This window comes from Artemia sp. Qi Xiang Cuo, chromosome 4 (assembly GCF_049724085.1).
Source record: "Artemia sp. Qi Xiang Cuo chromosome 4, ASM4972408v1, whole genome shotgun sequence".
Classification (NCBI taxonomy): Eukaryota; Metazoa; Arthropoda; class Branchiopoda; order Anostraca; family Artemiidae; genus Artemia; species Artemia sp. Qi Xiang Cuo.
In genome coordinates, this window is record NC_142797.1 from 76,271,835 (window position 1) to 76,288,095 (window position 16,261).

General features: G+C 33.8%; 1 protein-coding gene and 2 long non-coding RNA genes across 6 annotated transcripts in view; 2 read left to right on the top strand and 1 right to left on the bottom strand.

The window, feature by feature from the left end:
• LOC148953444 (uncharacterized) overlaps window positions 1–6,887 on the top strand; it is a 195,595-nt gene extending 188,708 nt beyond the window's left edge. Inside the window, exon 3 of the long non-coding RNA XR_016141713.1 lies at window positions 6,384–6,887. This is a non-coding gene — a long non-coding RNA (uncharacterized LOC148953444). The remainder of the gene's footprint in view (window positions 1–6,383) is intronic.
• The window catches only part of LOC148953445 (uncharacterized), a 314,181-nt gene that overhangs the window by 144,474 nt on the left and 153,446 nt on the right, over window positions 1–16,261 (bottom strand). For all 3 annotated transcript variants that reach the window (XR_016141712.1, XM_089088540.1, XM_089088539.1), the window contains exons 5-6: window positions 12,096–12,311; window positions 8,399–8,676 (exon numbers count right to left, since the gene is read on the bottom strand). Coding sequence is in view for 2 of the 3 variants with exons in the window: in XM_089088540.1 (XP_088944666.1) it covers window positions 8,399–8,676; window positions 12,096–12,311 (494 nt within the window). In the remaining variant the exon portion in view is untranslated. The remainder of the gene's footprint in view (window positions 1–8,398; window positions 8,677–12,095; window positions 12,312–16,261) is intronic.
• The window catches only part of LOC148953446 (uncharacterized), a 179,007-nt gene that overhangs the window by 67,074 nt on the left and 95,672 nt on the right, over window positions 1–16,261 (top strand). Inside the window, exon 1 of one of the 2 annotated variants that reach the window (XR_016141715.1) lies at window positions 7,392–7,705. The exons of the other annotated variant lie outside the window; for it this stretch is intronic. This is a non-coding gene — a long non-coding RNA (uncharacterized LOC148953446). Of the gene's footprint in view, window positions 1–7,391; window positions 7,706–16,261 lie in introns of those variants that run through there. 2 annotated transcript variants of the gene reach the window in all.

Consider the following 16,261-nt stretch of genomic DNA (forward strand, 5'->3'; position numbering starts at 1 on the left):
CTCCCGCACAAGCATGCTCCAGGGAATCGATGATGTATATATATATTTTTTTTTAAATAAGCCCAGTGTTACTTACTGAAAAAAAAAAAAATAATTCCTCTTGTTCTCTCTTGAAAGGGCACTTATTTACTTCGCTTAATTCGTATCCAGTGCTATAATCATTGTTACATCTTGGGTTAGACACATTTTTATTGTGGTTTGATCAACAACTATACCGTGCTTTTCATCGTTGCTATTATTGGGTTCAATCACTATATCTGTTGGTTCACCATCAATAGCATTATTAATATTTACAGACATTTTTTTCATAAATTTTTCTCTAGATTAGTTAGAAACATTTTATGTTAATGCCTTTTTAATTTTGCCTGCGATTTCATTGTTAATTATTATATTATTTTTAAAAGGGTTGCTGTTCCGAAAAGTGGATAAAATATTGTTTTTGACATCAATGCTATAGCAGAGTGCCTGTCGTCTTTTCGCTTTCTTTTGAATGCTAACACAACAACGATAATGAAACGATTTATCAGTTAATAAGGTGCTACAAGAACCGCTAGCAAGAAGTTTGCCCTCGTCATCAGCTAGTATGGTTAGGCTTGCATTTTCCTTCTGCACGACCATCTCTTGAGATTTTACTCTTTTATATCCACCGTTATAACACTTGAATCATTTCCATATTTCAAAAAAATTTATTTCTCACTTTCACTACAACACACGCATATGTTTCCAATTATGTCTCCAAACTTATCTCATATTTAAGATATTAATCTTTGGGAGCGTTAAAACCTGCGAATACTTATTCATGTACACACACTTCCTTGGGACACTTAATGTTCAAGTTTCTAATGGTTTTACAAGCTAACTCACGCCCATAAGGAAGATATTATGTTTAACTGCGAGTACTCGGGTAAGGTGATCGCATACTGGTTCCTTAGAGAGGGGGGATTCAATGACTGTATCTATTAGTTAAACATTAAAAGCATATATACGGAATTTTGCAAAACTCAGAAACAGGTGAAGAAAATTTTTTATAAGTCAGAAACGTGCAAACAGTTTTTTTTTGAAATTTGGAAAATTACAAACATAATTTTTCCAAAATTCTGAGACATGTGAAGGGTTTTTTTCAAAAGTCAGAAACAGGCCATTTGGATTTTTTTTTATTTCTTCAAACTTTTAAAAATACAAACAGATTTTCTTTCAATAGTCAGGGAGATGGTAATAAGATTTTCAAAAGTCAGAGATATATGAAAAGGGCTATATTTCACAAATGGCAAATTAAATAGGTTTGTATTCCAATGTAAACGCCAGATGGGGGAGGAATATAAAGAAAAAGAACTTGTTCGGAAATAATAAAACAAAATTTTTTTCTGAATAGTATTTCTTGGTTTTGAAGTATGCGTAAAGCTAAAAAATAAGGTTATAAGTTTAAAAGGCGAATGAACCATAGAGGGTGTACTCACCCTGAAAAGCTGGTATAAAAGGCACACAATCAAGGGAGACGTGGAGATAGTATATGTTGGTGTTTTAGTTTACGCAAAGCCAAAACCGAAAGGTTGAGAGTGAAGAAAGGTTTTTACTCAAATAAAAATAATCGGATTTTGAATGAATAAAAAGAAGTAGAACCTGTTTGGAATTAATGAACGAAAATCATTTTTTATAGTATTGCTTGGTGTTAAAGTATACGTAAAGCTGAAAAAGTAAGGTTAAAAGGGAAAAGGTTGTGCACGCAATGCAGGAAGTACATCCCCTGAATAGCTAGTATGAAAGGTACAACATCCAAGGAGAGCTATTGGTTGGTTTTTTGAGTATACACAAAACTGAAAAGTAAGGTTGGGAGGGAAACAAGTTTGTTTTCCAATGTAAAAATCAAGTTAAGGAGGAAAAGTAAGAAAAACAGCTTGTTTGCAACTAATAGATAAAAGCCTATTTGAATAGTATTGCCTGGCGTTAAAGCATATGTAAAGTAAGCTTAAAAGTTAAAAGGGTTAGTACGCCCCGTAGGGAGTAACGCCCTGAAAAACTGGTATGAAACGTACATTAGAAATAGCTATCTCTGTGTGATTTGTTAGAGCGCTTTTTTTATTACTTATCCACTCTTAGCCTGACTGATCCAATAAGTTTCTCCGTGAAAAGCTTTTAGCTAAAAGAGGAACTTTTCCAGATAAATACTTGAAACGGGTGAGTTTTGTTTGCAAGATACTTGCGAGAGTCAGGGTTAAACTTGGTCATTTATAGTCTGGACGAATTGCTAAGAAGAGATGTGTAGAATATTTATGAATGAATTGTTATAAAACTCGCCTAACAGAGAAATTTATAAAAAAAAATCTTTTCAGGTCTCAGATTAAAAGGTTAGAAGACATAAATTTGCATATAGGACATAGAAACAAGAAAGGATTTGAGTCATACATTCTCCAAAGGGGCGCGGTTGATAAGTGAAAAAGTGGTTAGTATAGTGACACTGGCGCTACAAACCCCTAGTGGCAGGCTTTTGGACTAAAAATCTCCCAGTATAGCTACACTAGCACCACGAAAAACCCTAGCAGAAGGTTTTAGAACTAAAATTTTGACTGCTATCCGTTTAAGGTACTCAACCGGTTCAACCTCCAAGAGAAAACCCCACCTACCCTTGGAAATTTTCTTAGAGAATTTAATACTGGTGAAAATTAACCCGGAAAATACCTTTAACATCTCTCTCTGCGTAAGAATGTGTCCTTAGAGAAAATGTAAGACAAATAAAAAAAAATTTGTGCAGGAAACCCCCACCCCCGATTTAAAATTACCCCTGAAATGTTCACCCCCGAAAACTTCTCTCCTAGCATTGAAAAATTTCTTCGTCAAAAATGCCCCAAGCAGAAAATTTACCATCTCCTCCCCCCCCCCCCAAAAAAAAATGCATACAAACTTCCCAATAAAAAGACAGTACGTAAATAAAGGGCGAATTTCAAAACTTAAAGACCTTTCCTCGGGGGCTGTTAGGGATCATATTTTCTCCAATTGCATAGTTTTTGAACCTTTCATTTATGCTGAACAAAAAAACTGTCTCGAAATTTTCATCGGGTAGTTTGGGAAGAAGGGGGTTTGGATGGGGTTCATTGCCCTCCAATGCTTTTAATCACTTAAAGAGGGAACTAGAACTTTTATTTTCCGTTAAAATGAGCCCTCTCACAATGTTCTTGAGTAATTAGTTCGATACAATCATCCCTTGGAAAAAACAAACAAAAATCAAACAAATGAACACACATCATCATCTTTCTTCTGGTAAAAACATAAAATTCCACTTTTTCCATATAAGAGCTTGAAAACTCTACGGTGGGTTTTTCTGATGCGCTAATTCGGACGGTCTGATTTTCATAGAAATTCTTTGGCTTTTAGATGCTGTTTCCTCCCTTCAGGCAAATTTTCTCAGCCAAGTAAACCTTTGATGGGTAACATTAAACGTAATGAATCTTTTATATTTTGATTCAACATGATAAGCCGATTATTTTCAGGCATAAATTGACATAAAAATTCTTTTTTTGTGAGTTTTGGTTATTATTGAGTGGTGACGTTTCTTACTTAGAGTTCTTTACTACAAACATTTTGAAAAGACGTTAGGGTTATATTCTTCCATAATTTTAATCACTCAGCCGCTTTTTATTTTTACTCGGTTTACTTCAAATTAATGGCAGCGTCTGAAATGTTTCTCTTGATACTTTGTAAATTCATGCTCAGCCCTACATAAATGCCAGTCAGGTGTTAGGGAGAAAGTTCAGTGAATTTGATTATCAAATACTGCTTCTGGAAAAAATTAAGTTGATTAAAGAGCTCCAAAAAGGTTGCGATCTTAATCAAAACAACTTGAAAGATAACAGATATGAGAACCCTAAAGTAATATCCACAATAGCTTGTGTTTCGCCAATATCAGTCACTCACTTCCCTGCAAGTCCTGTAAACATGGTCTGTCATAAATATTTTAATCATATTTTGGTGTCCAGTTGTCAACAAATCACTCAGAGAACTAATATACTATTTAAGTTACCCTTAATGTATGCCTGTCAAACTTTTTTCTGCCATAGGATGGATTATAGACTTTCATCAATAATTAAAAAGTCACTTCTCTATAACTCTCAAAATATACACCAGCTTTGCCTCTCACAGAAACTATCTGTCTTTACTCTAATACTGTGACCCTTTACTCTTGAAGAAAGATGTATATTTTAGTTTCCCAAGTGTTAGTATAACAAACCAACATTTTTCTAAGGATCTAATGTCCATTTTATGGGACTAATAACTCATATTCCACGGTCAATATATATATTACTCCGAATACCCTTTTAAGGAGATTGCCTATTGATTTCTTAGAGAGGCAGGGTTTCAATGACTGAATCTATTAGTACACCATCAACAGCAAATGTACAGGATTTTTACAAAAATCGGAGACCGGTGAAGGATATTTTTCCAAAGTCAGAAACATGTGAACCGGTTTTTCCATAACTTGAAATCATACAGACATAACTTTTCGTAGATTTGAGACACATGAACGGGATTTTTCAAAAGCCTGTGACATATGAACAGGATTTTTCCGAATTCAGAATTATGTGATCTAGATTCTTTTCTTCACAAACTTTAAAAAATGCAAATATATTTTGTTTCAAAAGTCAGAGACATGTCAATGTGCTTTTCAAAAGGAAGAGACACATAAACGGGATTTTCAAAAATCAGAGAAACTTGATTTTTCCATAGTTAGAAAGTCTGAGACAGGTGAACAAAATTTTTCCAAAGTCATAATCTGGATTTGTTTAAGAGACAAGTAAATGGGATTTTTAAAAGTCAGAGACAAGTAACCGCGGTATTTCAAAAGACGGAGACTGGTGAACGGGATGTATTCAAAGTCAGAAAAACTTTGGGTAGGTGTTTGATTCCAAAAGCTTATTATTTGAGATGTTTACTTTGGTATCTCGTGATTTAAATTGTCTGGAAGTTAATACTGAGTCTCTTTTGAGCTAAGTTTCTTAGACTTAAATAGGTAAATCGTTTCTGAAACGTATGGTAAAACTTCTCATTTAAAGTGTGAGAAATCATTTTAAAGATTTTTTATATTGAGAAACCATCATAGAAGTTCGATAAAAACAAAATACAAAACATAAAAAATCAAAACACAAAGATTAAAAATCAAAATTCAATAAATTAAATTAAAAAAGAAAAAATTCAAAATACTGAAATTAATAAAAAAAAACCAAAAAACTCAATTTAAGAAAATAAAACAAAATTCAATACCTAAAATGTTAAGAAATAGATTTCAAAATGTTAAAAACAAAAGAGGGAATATGGTTTCAATCAAATAGAAGATATTTCTTAAAATACGCTTTAAGATAAACCCTTACCGCTTTTAAGTGTGTTAGGTTTCCGCTTTTAAGCTAGCTTAGTTTTGCTGCCTATACCTTAGGTTAATTTAAGTTAAGTTGGCACGTCAGCAATAAAAAGGGGAAAATGAATTGCCTCAGGAAAGTGTGTGTACATGTTAAAGTTATCAGAGCACTGAATACCCACATGGACGAATATTTGAACTGAGATAAGCACTAATGGAGATATCATTGGAAACTTGTGCGTGTATTGTCCTAAAAGTGAAAAATGAACTTTCTTAGGAAGAACCAAACCATCCATGTGTTGTAAGGGTGAATATGAAAGAGTAAAATTTCCAGAGAAGCTATTGTTCATGGATAATGCAAGCTTAAAACTAATACTTGACGACGAGGGTAAATGTCGTGCCATAGATGCTGGTAACATATTACCAACTAATAAGTCGTTTCATTAACGTTCTGATATTAGCATACCAAAAAAAGACAAAAAGGGAATAGAAGTTTGGATGTAGCATGATATAAATCATATTTTATCCACTTGTAGGAATTGTAACCCATGTAAAATTTTTTTAATATTAGATAATGAAATTGCAAGTAAAATAAAAAGGGCATTGGCGTATACAATTTCTGATTATTACACAGATGAAATTATGGAAAGAAAGGCAACTTCTAGTTGTTTTTCTGTGCTGATGATGGTGAACCAAAAAATACAGTCATTAGACCCAATGACAGCAATGATGAAATGTACGATGAGGTTGTGAATGAAAACTAAAAAAAATTGGGTATAACCCAAGATGTAACAATGAATATTGTACTGTTTACAAACTAAGAAAAGAGAAAAAGTTCCCTGACTAGAGAGAACATAATGAATTATTTCATGAAACGAATTTGAAACATAAAAAAATGAATACCTGAAGAAAGTTTGTGCACATTATGAAGTTATTGTAGCTTTTCTAACTATGCCCCTTTTCTTTTTCATATAAATTGCCCGTTAACCTTTTCAGTAGATTTTCTTATTGTAGCTTATGATAAAATCTTTTTTTTCAGGTGTACATCGGTCATGGAAAAAACACGGATATTCATACAGCTTGTGGATTTGAAGGCCTCATATATCGGATCGGCCAGGGTCATAGTGGCATTAAACCCGAACCCAGGTTTACTTGTATGGGAAACAGTTAGTTGTTAATTAGCTCTTAGATAGAATTCAGACTTTTTGGAGTCTACGCTTAGAAGTGTGTTCATGTTTTTTCGGAGTTGACATTTAGAGAATAAAAGGGTGTTATTTTCTGCAACTGTGTGATATTAATTTTCTCTAGACACTGTAAGGGTATAAGAAGAGTTTTCATGTAGCACTGTAAATTATATATCAAATAGAGGGTCCGTTTACCCTCCAAAGGGATAGTTAGAGAGATATCAGTGGCGACATAGATCGTGGCAGCTTGGGATCAATAGTTTGGGCTTTAGCCTTTCCAAAAGGTAGCATATTTTTCACATCCACACTGGTTACAATATCATTGCACTAAAAATTGTTTAACCCTTCTAATAGCTCGATCACGTTACTAAACTCTAGACATCCCGCCATTGGCACTGGTGTGGGATTAAAGATAAAAAACTTCTACCCTTAGCCAATCATACTTTACACTGATGGCAGCTACTAAGGAAAGCTATCAAAAGGACTGATAGTTAAAAAATTCGCATTTTCCGAAGAGTCGGGTCTATTCTAACCTACTGTTGTAAACTATAAATATTTCCAAGAAAAAAGACGGACTAAGTTAAAATATTACAAATTGACCATTTGATTATCTATGCTCTACTTAAGCTTTGGGCATAATTTTTAGCCAATAAAAATAAGATAAGCCTATAAGAATAACAACAAATTTGTAACTATTTTAAAAAATCACATTCCGAAGCAATCGTGGTGGACTTACAGATATTCCAATAGTACCAAGAAGATTGGATGGGCCTATGCTTAGCTAGATAAAATAAAATCTTAAGAATTAATATAACACGTGACGAAAGAGCGTGAGAGACACAGTCCACTAGTTGAAAAGAACCAAATTTTTCACGAGATTACTGGAAGTAAAGTTCTTTGATGATTGGAATTCATTACTCGTTGCTGATAATTGGAAGTTGTTTATTGCGTATCGTTGTTTTTGCTGTTTGGCAATCATTGGGTTGGATATAGTTGGTTGATTAACTAATTTAGTGATATTACCGAAGAAAATTGGGTGTATTTTTGTATCAGTCCAGATCGTGATCAAATATTTAAGAGAGATATTATCGATTGAGCATGAAAATTTCCGTCTTCCGGAATTGAAGAGAAAAACTAGCTAGAAGAGTGGTAGCTCCAGCTCAAGCCGTAATAAACTGTAAGTTATATTTGAAAATTTTATGCGAGGAATGGTAAAATTTAGGGAAGCCGACAAAAAAGAAACAGAACGTTGAGAGATATAGAAAGAGAGAAGTATTAATTTAGGAAAAAACATAAAAGGTATAAAAAAAGGTGAACTAGCCTTTTAATCTCTAGCGATCAAAACAAATGAGTATCTAAATTAAAACATAAATTGAAAAAAGGTCTGTTTAAGAATTACAATGATTAATATCTGGCCAACTGAGTCATTTTTTGATAATCTGTGGCCACTGCTTTAACGTGATCACCCCTGGTGAAAAAATTAATATGTATCCATACCAAATATAGAAAATATTTATATAGAAACTATGTAAACTGCCTACAAACATGGAACTATTCTCGGCAATAGCTTTCTTATGGACCGTAAGCACTCAGGTAAAGTTTCCAATGCATCGTAGGTTAGTTATGAGTTGTTTCTCACTTTTCCCAGAATAGTGTAATTTCTGTCAGACATTGAAATTTTCATACGTCTTCATTAATTTAAAGGATTTCTTATTCTTTTAATACAGCTCTTCATTTTTTTAGTATATTGATTTTTAATAGTTACCCACTATCAAAGTTTCAGTTTGTTTTATCAGTGCCATAGATCATTATATAGTACATACGTACAATTTGTTCCCGCTGACAATCTGATTGACAAAGGATTACTCACAAATCTAAGAGCATTCTTCTTCAGTCTTAAATAGCGGTAAGATGTTTTGTTTGCCAGATCATCAGACCAAGGGGCATCGTTGCGCAATAAAAAGTGAGCTCTGTAAATGTTTTCTTTGATATCCTGTAAAGATATGCAGGTACCAGACTTGGACATGACAAAGTTTTCCTTACATTCACAAGATAGGCCTTTTGAAAAGCTTGGAACACAATCTCCATTTATAAGTTGACACAGCTTCTGATGATATCGTGGACACAAAGGGAGACTCTTTGGAAAATCTAAAAAAAAAATGCTACCTTTAAAGATAAAGTCCCGTAACAATCTATTGTTAACACTGTATTTTTTTTATCACTTGTTGTTACAGCTCTATTCTATATTTAGTTAACTGACAAGGTGAAGCCAAGAATGGTTAAAAAACTCCCCACCCCCTCTTAACAAAAAAATAAAACTTTTCGCAAAACATGCGTCTATGACTGTATAGCAACTAAAAGAATCTTTTTTCAGCTGTTGAGCCTCTTCTCCATTTTTTTGTGCTCACTCTTGACTAGAGTCCTATTCAATGGCCTGTTTATTTTATTGATCGTTTTTTGATGATTGTAAATGATTATGCAAAACAGCACCTACTTCAGTTCAAAATTTATATAATAAAAAATGAATATATTATATCAGTTTAGGGTTAAGATGTGTAAGTGCATCATTTTTGTACGGCAGAGTTCTCCATATGTTCATCCGTTAGACCCTTTAGTAGAAGTCAGACACAATCTGTTAAAAATCATCTATCTTTTACTAGTTATGCCAAATATTGCCCCAGCTTTCTCCTATATTATTTATTTATTCTTTTATTTATTTTTATTTATTCTTCATATATCATTTATTGCCCCAGCTTTCTCCTAAATATTGCCCCAATACCTTTCTCCCCCAATCCCTTCTAAAAAATTGTCTGTGTATGTGCTTACCGGTATGTGACTGTAGGGAGTTTCTTTCTGGTAAATAGCTTTTAATTACTAGGGCTGTTTTTTATATTTTCTTCTGGTAGTAGCATGTTAATGAACAAAGAGTTTGTAAGCAAGGATTACTCATGCTAATAGTATCTGAAACTCCAGAGAAAAGAGTTTTAATATCATAAAGTTTTGATTTTCAATTCATGTACCTAAAACCACAAATCTATGGAAAATTTCCTAGTGTCCAAGAAAGGAGTACAACCCCCTCTAAAGAACGAGTGGTCGTTATGAAATAACAATGTCAAATCTAGCATTTCAGATAGCCCTTTTAAAGAGTTATAAAGTACCTAATTTAACAAAATTTAAAGTTCAGCTTTTTACCCGAAAATCAAATTAAAAAAAACAATTTTTTCAACTGAAAGTAAGGAGCAACATTAATACTTAAAATGAATAGAAATTTTTTACGCATATGAAAGGGTTGCCCCTCCTCCCCCCCCCAACTTCTCGCTCTTTACGCTAAAGTTTTTTATTACTTTTAAAAAAGCTTCTTTTTGTTCTAATTAAACAGCCCTTGTGTTTCAGGAGTCGTTTTTTAAGAATTGGGAAAAAACTCCAACTGTAACGTAAAGAGTGACGTGTTGAGAAGGGGAAATCCCCTTCACATACGTAATAATTTCTGTTTGTTTTAAGTTTTAATGTTGCTCCTTACTTTCAGTTGAAAAAAATAATATATTTTATTTAATTTCCGATCATTTTTTAAATGATCAGGAAATCTATCCCCACCTCCACGGAGAAGTCCCTCTCTCCGCGGAAATATTCTCTAAGCAATTCAATCCTGGTGAAATATATCCCTGGCCATTACCCTTAACAAATCCAAGCGTAAAATTGAGACGGGAAAGAGAAAGCAAGACATATAAAAAATAAATTTGTTTAGGAATTCTGGCAAATTCCCCGTGCACGTAATTTCACCTGACAAGTTAACCCCCTGAAAACCTCCCTCCCCTTCGAAAAAAAGCAGAAAATTCGTCCCCCCCCCCACAGATACGACAGTATATAGATATTTACCAATAAAAAATACTATGCGTAAACAATGGGGAAATTTTATAACTTAAAATCCTCTCTTTTGGAGATGTGGGGGGGGGGAGGTTAGTTTAAATCCAAAACCACAGCTAATGGGTCTTTCAGTTATGAAGAACATAATGGGTATCTCAAAATTTTGATCGGACGATTGGCGAAAAAAGTGGCAGGAAGAGGGCCTAATTGCCCTCTAATCTTTTTGTCTCTTAAAAAGGGCACTAGTACTTTTAATTTCCGTTCAAATGGACCTTCTCACGAAATTTTAGGACCACTGGGGCAACACGATCACCCCTGAAAAAAAGGATAAAAAAAATAAACACGCATCCGTGATCTTTCTTCTGGCAAAAAATACGAAATGCCATATTTTTGACGATAGAAGCTTGAAAACTCAATAGAAAGGTTTCCTGATATGCTGAATCTGATGGTTTGATTTTAATTCAGATTCTATGACTTATAGAGAGCGCTTTCCCCTTTTTTCGAAAATAATAAAAAGATTTCAGGCTCGTAGCCTTTAATGGGTAAGACTGAACTTATTTAAACTTATATATTTGAAATCAGCTAATAAGCCTATTCCTTAGATGTATCTATTGGTATCAAAATTCCGTTTTTAAAGTTTCACTTAGTATTGAGCTGGGTCGCTCCTTATTTACAGTTACTAACTGTTTGATAACGTTGAAAAATATTTTTTCGTCGTTTATTTTTTGCATGCTCGTTTGCTTTTTTCCTTGGGGAATGGTGCTAAACCAACTGTCCAAAAAAGGAAAAAAGATCGAAAAAAAGATTGTACAACACAGAATAGGCGTTTTCTGCCATTTTGTGGCATAAAACAATAAACTCTCCCAAACTGGGCCAACAAGGGTACATACACACACAGACAAACAAACACACAAACACACACATAAACACACAAACACACATAAATTCACACACATACAAACAAACGCACACACACACAAACACACGCACACACACACACACATTCAAACACACACAAGCACACACACTTACACGAACACACACACGCACACAAATACACACAAACATAAACACAAAATCACAAACACACACACACAAACACACACACCCACAAACGCACACACAGACACACAAATACACAAACACACATAGAAACACCTACACACACGCACACAAACAGACAAACAAACAAACACAAACATTCAAACACACAAATACACACACACACACACACACACACACACACACACACACACACACACACACACACACACACACACACACACACACACACACACACACACACACACACACACACACACACACACACACACACACACACACACACACACACACACACACACACACACACACACACACACACACACACACACACACACACACACACACACACACACACACACACACACACACACACACACACACACACACGACACAAACTCATATATCCACACACACAGAGAGAGCGAGAGAGAGAGATTTAAGATTTAGAGAAAGAGATTTAAGATTTAAGGAAAATTCGCACTTTCTAAGAGGTTATAGATATATGGTTTGTATAGACTGGGATAGAGTAGAAGCGTTTGTAACTGTCTTGGCCTCGGGCGGCATGGCCCTGTAGTGTGTTATAAGTGGTAGTAGTATTAGTAGTTGCAGTTTATATTTTAGAAAATAGAGTAACTCACCTTTTAAAGCCCTTCCCATTTTTTCACTTCTTCCAAAATTGCTGAAAGAATCAGTGGCCAAAAACTCATCACCTAGATCTGTTTCTTCAAGCATTTGAAAGCGAAGTGGCATTGGCAGGTCAAAGCAATCGGTGAAGTTGTCTTTACATGAACAGAGCGTTGAAGCTTGTGGATTACACGTATGGTTTTGACCACAAACAGTACATTCTGTAGCATCTGCAATTGAGAAATATAGAAATAATAAAGTTTTTAAAGGGTAAAATATCTGTTTTAAAGCTTAAGTTTCTGTTTATATCAAAACTATTATTATTATTATTTAATGTCTTTTCTCTGTCGCAATCCCTAGTTTTTATTGTTTTTTTTTTTTCAGATCTTTCTTTTCGCACAAGCCAAAATGAGCCAGGATTGTAGGTGTTTCATCCTGTTACCTTTCAAATTGCCTATATCTAGTATATTGAAGCATCTTTCGACTATTAATTTTTTGGGTAATTCTAGTGTCTAGTACGATGCTTATACAAACGATATCAATTCAGTAATTCACACCTAGAAAGGGATTGTAACAGAAGTAATTATAACACTAAAGTATTTGCTAGCCAGAACTCCATGTAATCTAATTGTTCTGTTCGATTTTCTTCTCGTTTGTTTCCCCTTCTTACTAGTAGTAACATGAAGAATTGTCATACAACATTTGATGTTTATACTTTGTATTCCATTGCGTTATAAAAGTAGCCAACTAATGCATAATTAAACTGCCCTTGTTATATGAAGGGCATGTGCGTAACCATGTCTGCAATTGCATTAGTGAACCCTATCTCCGACTTACCGCAATAGAATAGAATAATGCTTTATTTTGAAAACTTTTTACAAGTGGTATATGGCCGAATATAAGTTCGTGTCAAAAAAATGAAGAAAACAACAACCATCATAAGCACTTCAATGAAATTAGGTTCAGGGACAGCAAAATATTAAGAAATATAAACCGACAAAATATAGACAAATAGAAATTAAACAATTAAGAAAAATATTAAAGTGACTAGAATAATGTCATATCAAACAGGTCCTACGTTAAAGGTAAAAATTTAGTCATAAAACGGCATATAAAATAAGTCATAAAAAAAAGAGTGTCAAAAGAGTTAAAAAAAAAAGGATTCATTAAGAGGTATTGGAGGTGTTAAGGATTTTAGTGAAGGTTGGTATAAAGCTATCCAAATATCTTTTTGTTTTAGTTTTTACAGGTTCTAGAATGGGGATGGGTTTTTTTGCCTCTCTTGGGAGAGGCTTCCGTTCAGGATTATGGGAAAGCGGAAAAGGATTTGCAGTTTGGATGTTGGTTCTCGTATTATCAGCAAAATGGAGGCACAGATCATGTCGTCTATTTTCCATGGTTTTTGTTTTAAACTTTTGTAAGAAGTAGGGGTAAGACAACTTTCCTTCCCGTGCGATTATTTTTAAAGCCCTTTTCTGAACGAATTACAACCGTTGGGTTTGATTCTTGTTTAATGAGAAATGCCATAGAGGGACACCATATTCGAGAGTTGGGCGAACAAAATATATGTAAAATTTCAAAATAAGAGAAGCCGGGCATTGATATTTTGCCAATTGCTTAAGGAAAGCTAGGGAAATATTGGCTTGCCTGGTTAACTTTGAAATATGGGCTTCCCATTTAAGATTAGAAGTTATAGTTACCCCTAGAAGTTTTATTTTTTGCGTCATAAGTTCACTTGGAATAATAGACTTAAATGAGGGGGGTTGTGCTTAGAAAACTGATTGTTAGGATTGTAGATTTCAATGGGTTTACGTGCATTTTATTTTTGAGGGCATCTGTTGCAACATCTTCAAGGATTTCTAATAACACCAAGTTCCTTGAAGGCAATCTTTCCGAAGAAAATAACAACAAATACTTCTCCGAACATATATTGACTGAAACATATTACATATTTAGGAATACAGTTATGGGTTCCAATCTAAGCATAGCGTGAATCATAAACCAGGTTTTTCATCAAATGAAGTGATATTGAATATATTCCAGAACGCAACTACCTTTAAAAATAATTAGTTATTTTTTAATTGTTCTGGTTCTAAGACAATTGATAGCACAAAATTGTTATTAATTTCTGTTTAAATAAGTGTAGAAGAGACTACAATTTTGGCTCATTTTGTGTATCATAAACATTGTAAGAGCTTTAACAGAATACATTTTAACCGAAGAGCATTTCTGTTGTTGCTATTTTAGTAATTTCTTACATTTTATATTCTTGAAATATGAGTGAACAAAGTAGTGCTTTGACTATATTTTTATATTTTATTTGAAGCATTAATTTTGGTGATCAGGATACTGTCGTTGTGAAATATTGCATACATGGTAGACAGTACCGACATATAAGGTCAATGTAAGGCATTTGTGTAAGACCTTACTTACGTGGTCACCATAATTTAAGGAAAAAAGGTATACTAGTCAAAACCTGCAAAACAGGTGAAACGAAAGCAACGTTCTAGCGTCTCCTATAATAAAGAGCCATAAGGCTTTAATGTATTTTTTTTCAAGAGGCAATTCATATGAGAACGATGGTCGCATAAACTTTGGATGGGTCTCATTCCATTGTAAATGGTAAGTTCTAGTACCCTTTTCAAGAATCAGAAGTCATCAGAGAGCAACCAATACCTTTCCAGTAGTATCCCCTCACGGCTTTCAAGTGGGCCTATAGCAGATTAACATGTGATTTCAAGCGGCGCCGGAATACAAGCGGTTCCATGTTTCCAGCTGGCAAGATTTCTAGGATTCCAATATTTTTTATATGAGTAGTTGGGGCGTGGTCGGTATAATTTACAAGTAGCAATATAAGGGGTTGCTAGCCCATCTGTTCTAATATAGGGAACACAGCTAGAGACACACCCTCGCCTTTTAATGGTCAGATAGGCAAATAGCATGGGATTCCTGTGACACAGATAGGAAATTAACATGGGATTTTAAACGCACAGATAGGAAAATTAACATAGGATTCCTGTGACACTCCCAGTCGTTCCAATAATTCCCCTAGCAACAGCCATTTTTGTCACGATTTGTAGCCATTTTTGGCACATTATTTTTCTATCCTCCAACTAAAAATATTAACACCATGTAAAGCCTTTGTGTCAAGGGGCGCTATAAATAGCTGAGGAAAGGGCATTTTTAAATCAGTCTCGTTCAGATCTTTGGATGTAAGTAGTTAAAAAAAAATCTTTTTACACAAAATAAGTTATTCAAAAAAGTAAAGAACTTCATTAAACCAAAAATGAACAAAAAATAGAATCAAATAATCTACCAAGCTTACAATTGCCAAAAATTAGTATCAATAAATAGATGAAACCCAAAACAAAAAGAAAAAAAAATAACTGAGTGAAACTCAAAACAAGCAGAAATTAATACGAGTAGGGTTCTAAGTCCCATGCTTTCTAAAAGCCAGAATATAATTTTTACTTTACTGAAAAAAATTCATATGAATTTACTGAAAATCAGTTTAATATATATATATGCTGATATTTGTTCCTTAAAATCTTGCTTAATTTTTGATTTTTTAAGGTTATAAAAGTGAAAACATTTAAAAGAATTTTTCCAGTAAAGCACAAATCATATTCTGGATTTTATAAAGCATAGAGATTGGAACCCTACTCAGATTAATTTCTATTCGTTTTGAGTGTGACTTATTTTAATTTCTGTTTGTTTTGGGTTTTATTTATTTATTGATACTGATTTGTGGTGGTTGTATGCTTGGTAGATTGTTTGATTCTATTAGAAACCTACTTATATTAATTTTTTGCTCCTTTTAAGTTTGACTCTCTAATTTTTTTTAATTTATTTTTGTTTTGGGTTTCATTTATTTAATGATACTGATGCGTTTTAAATATCCCCTGGAAATAACTTACAATCCTTGCTACTAATCGCTGGGGCTTGTTTTAACCCCAAAAACCTTGTTATATGATATTTTGAGTATTTTGAATAGAATGGCTATCTCAAAATTTCTATTAAATTCATTTCAGGACAATACGAAATGTGTGGAGGGAAGGGGTTAGATACCCTACAATCATTTTGTCTCTTAAAAAGAGCACTAGAGCGTCTGATTACCAATCCAATGAGCTCCCTCCGAAGTTTATAAGACAACGCTTTCAATAAAAGCCTTATATGTCCC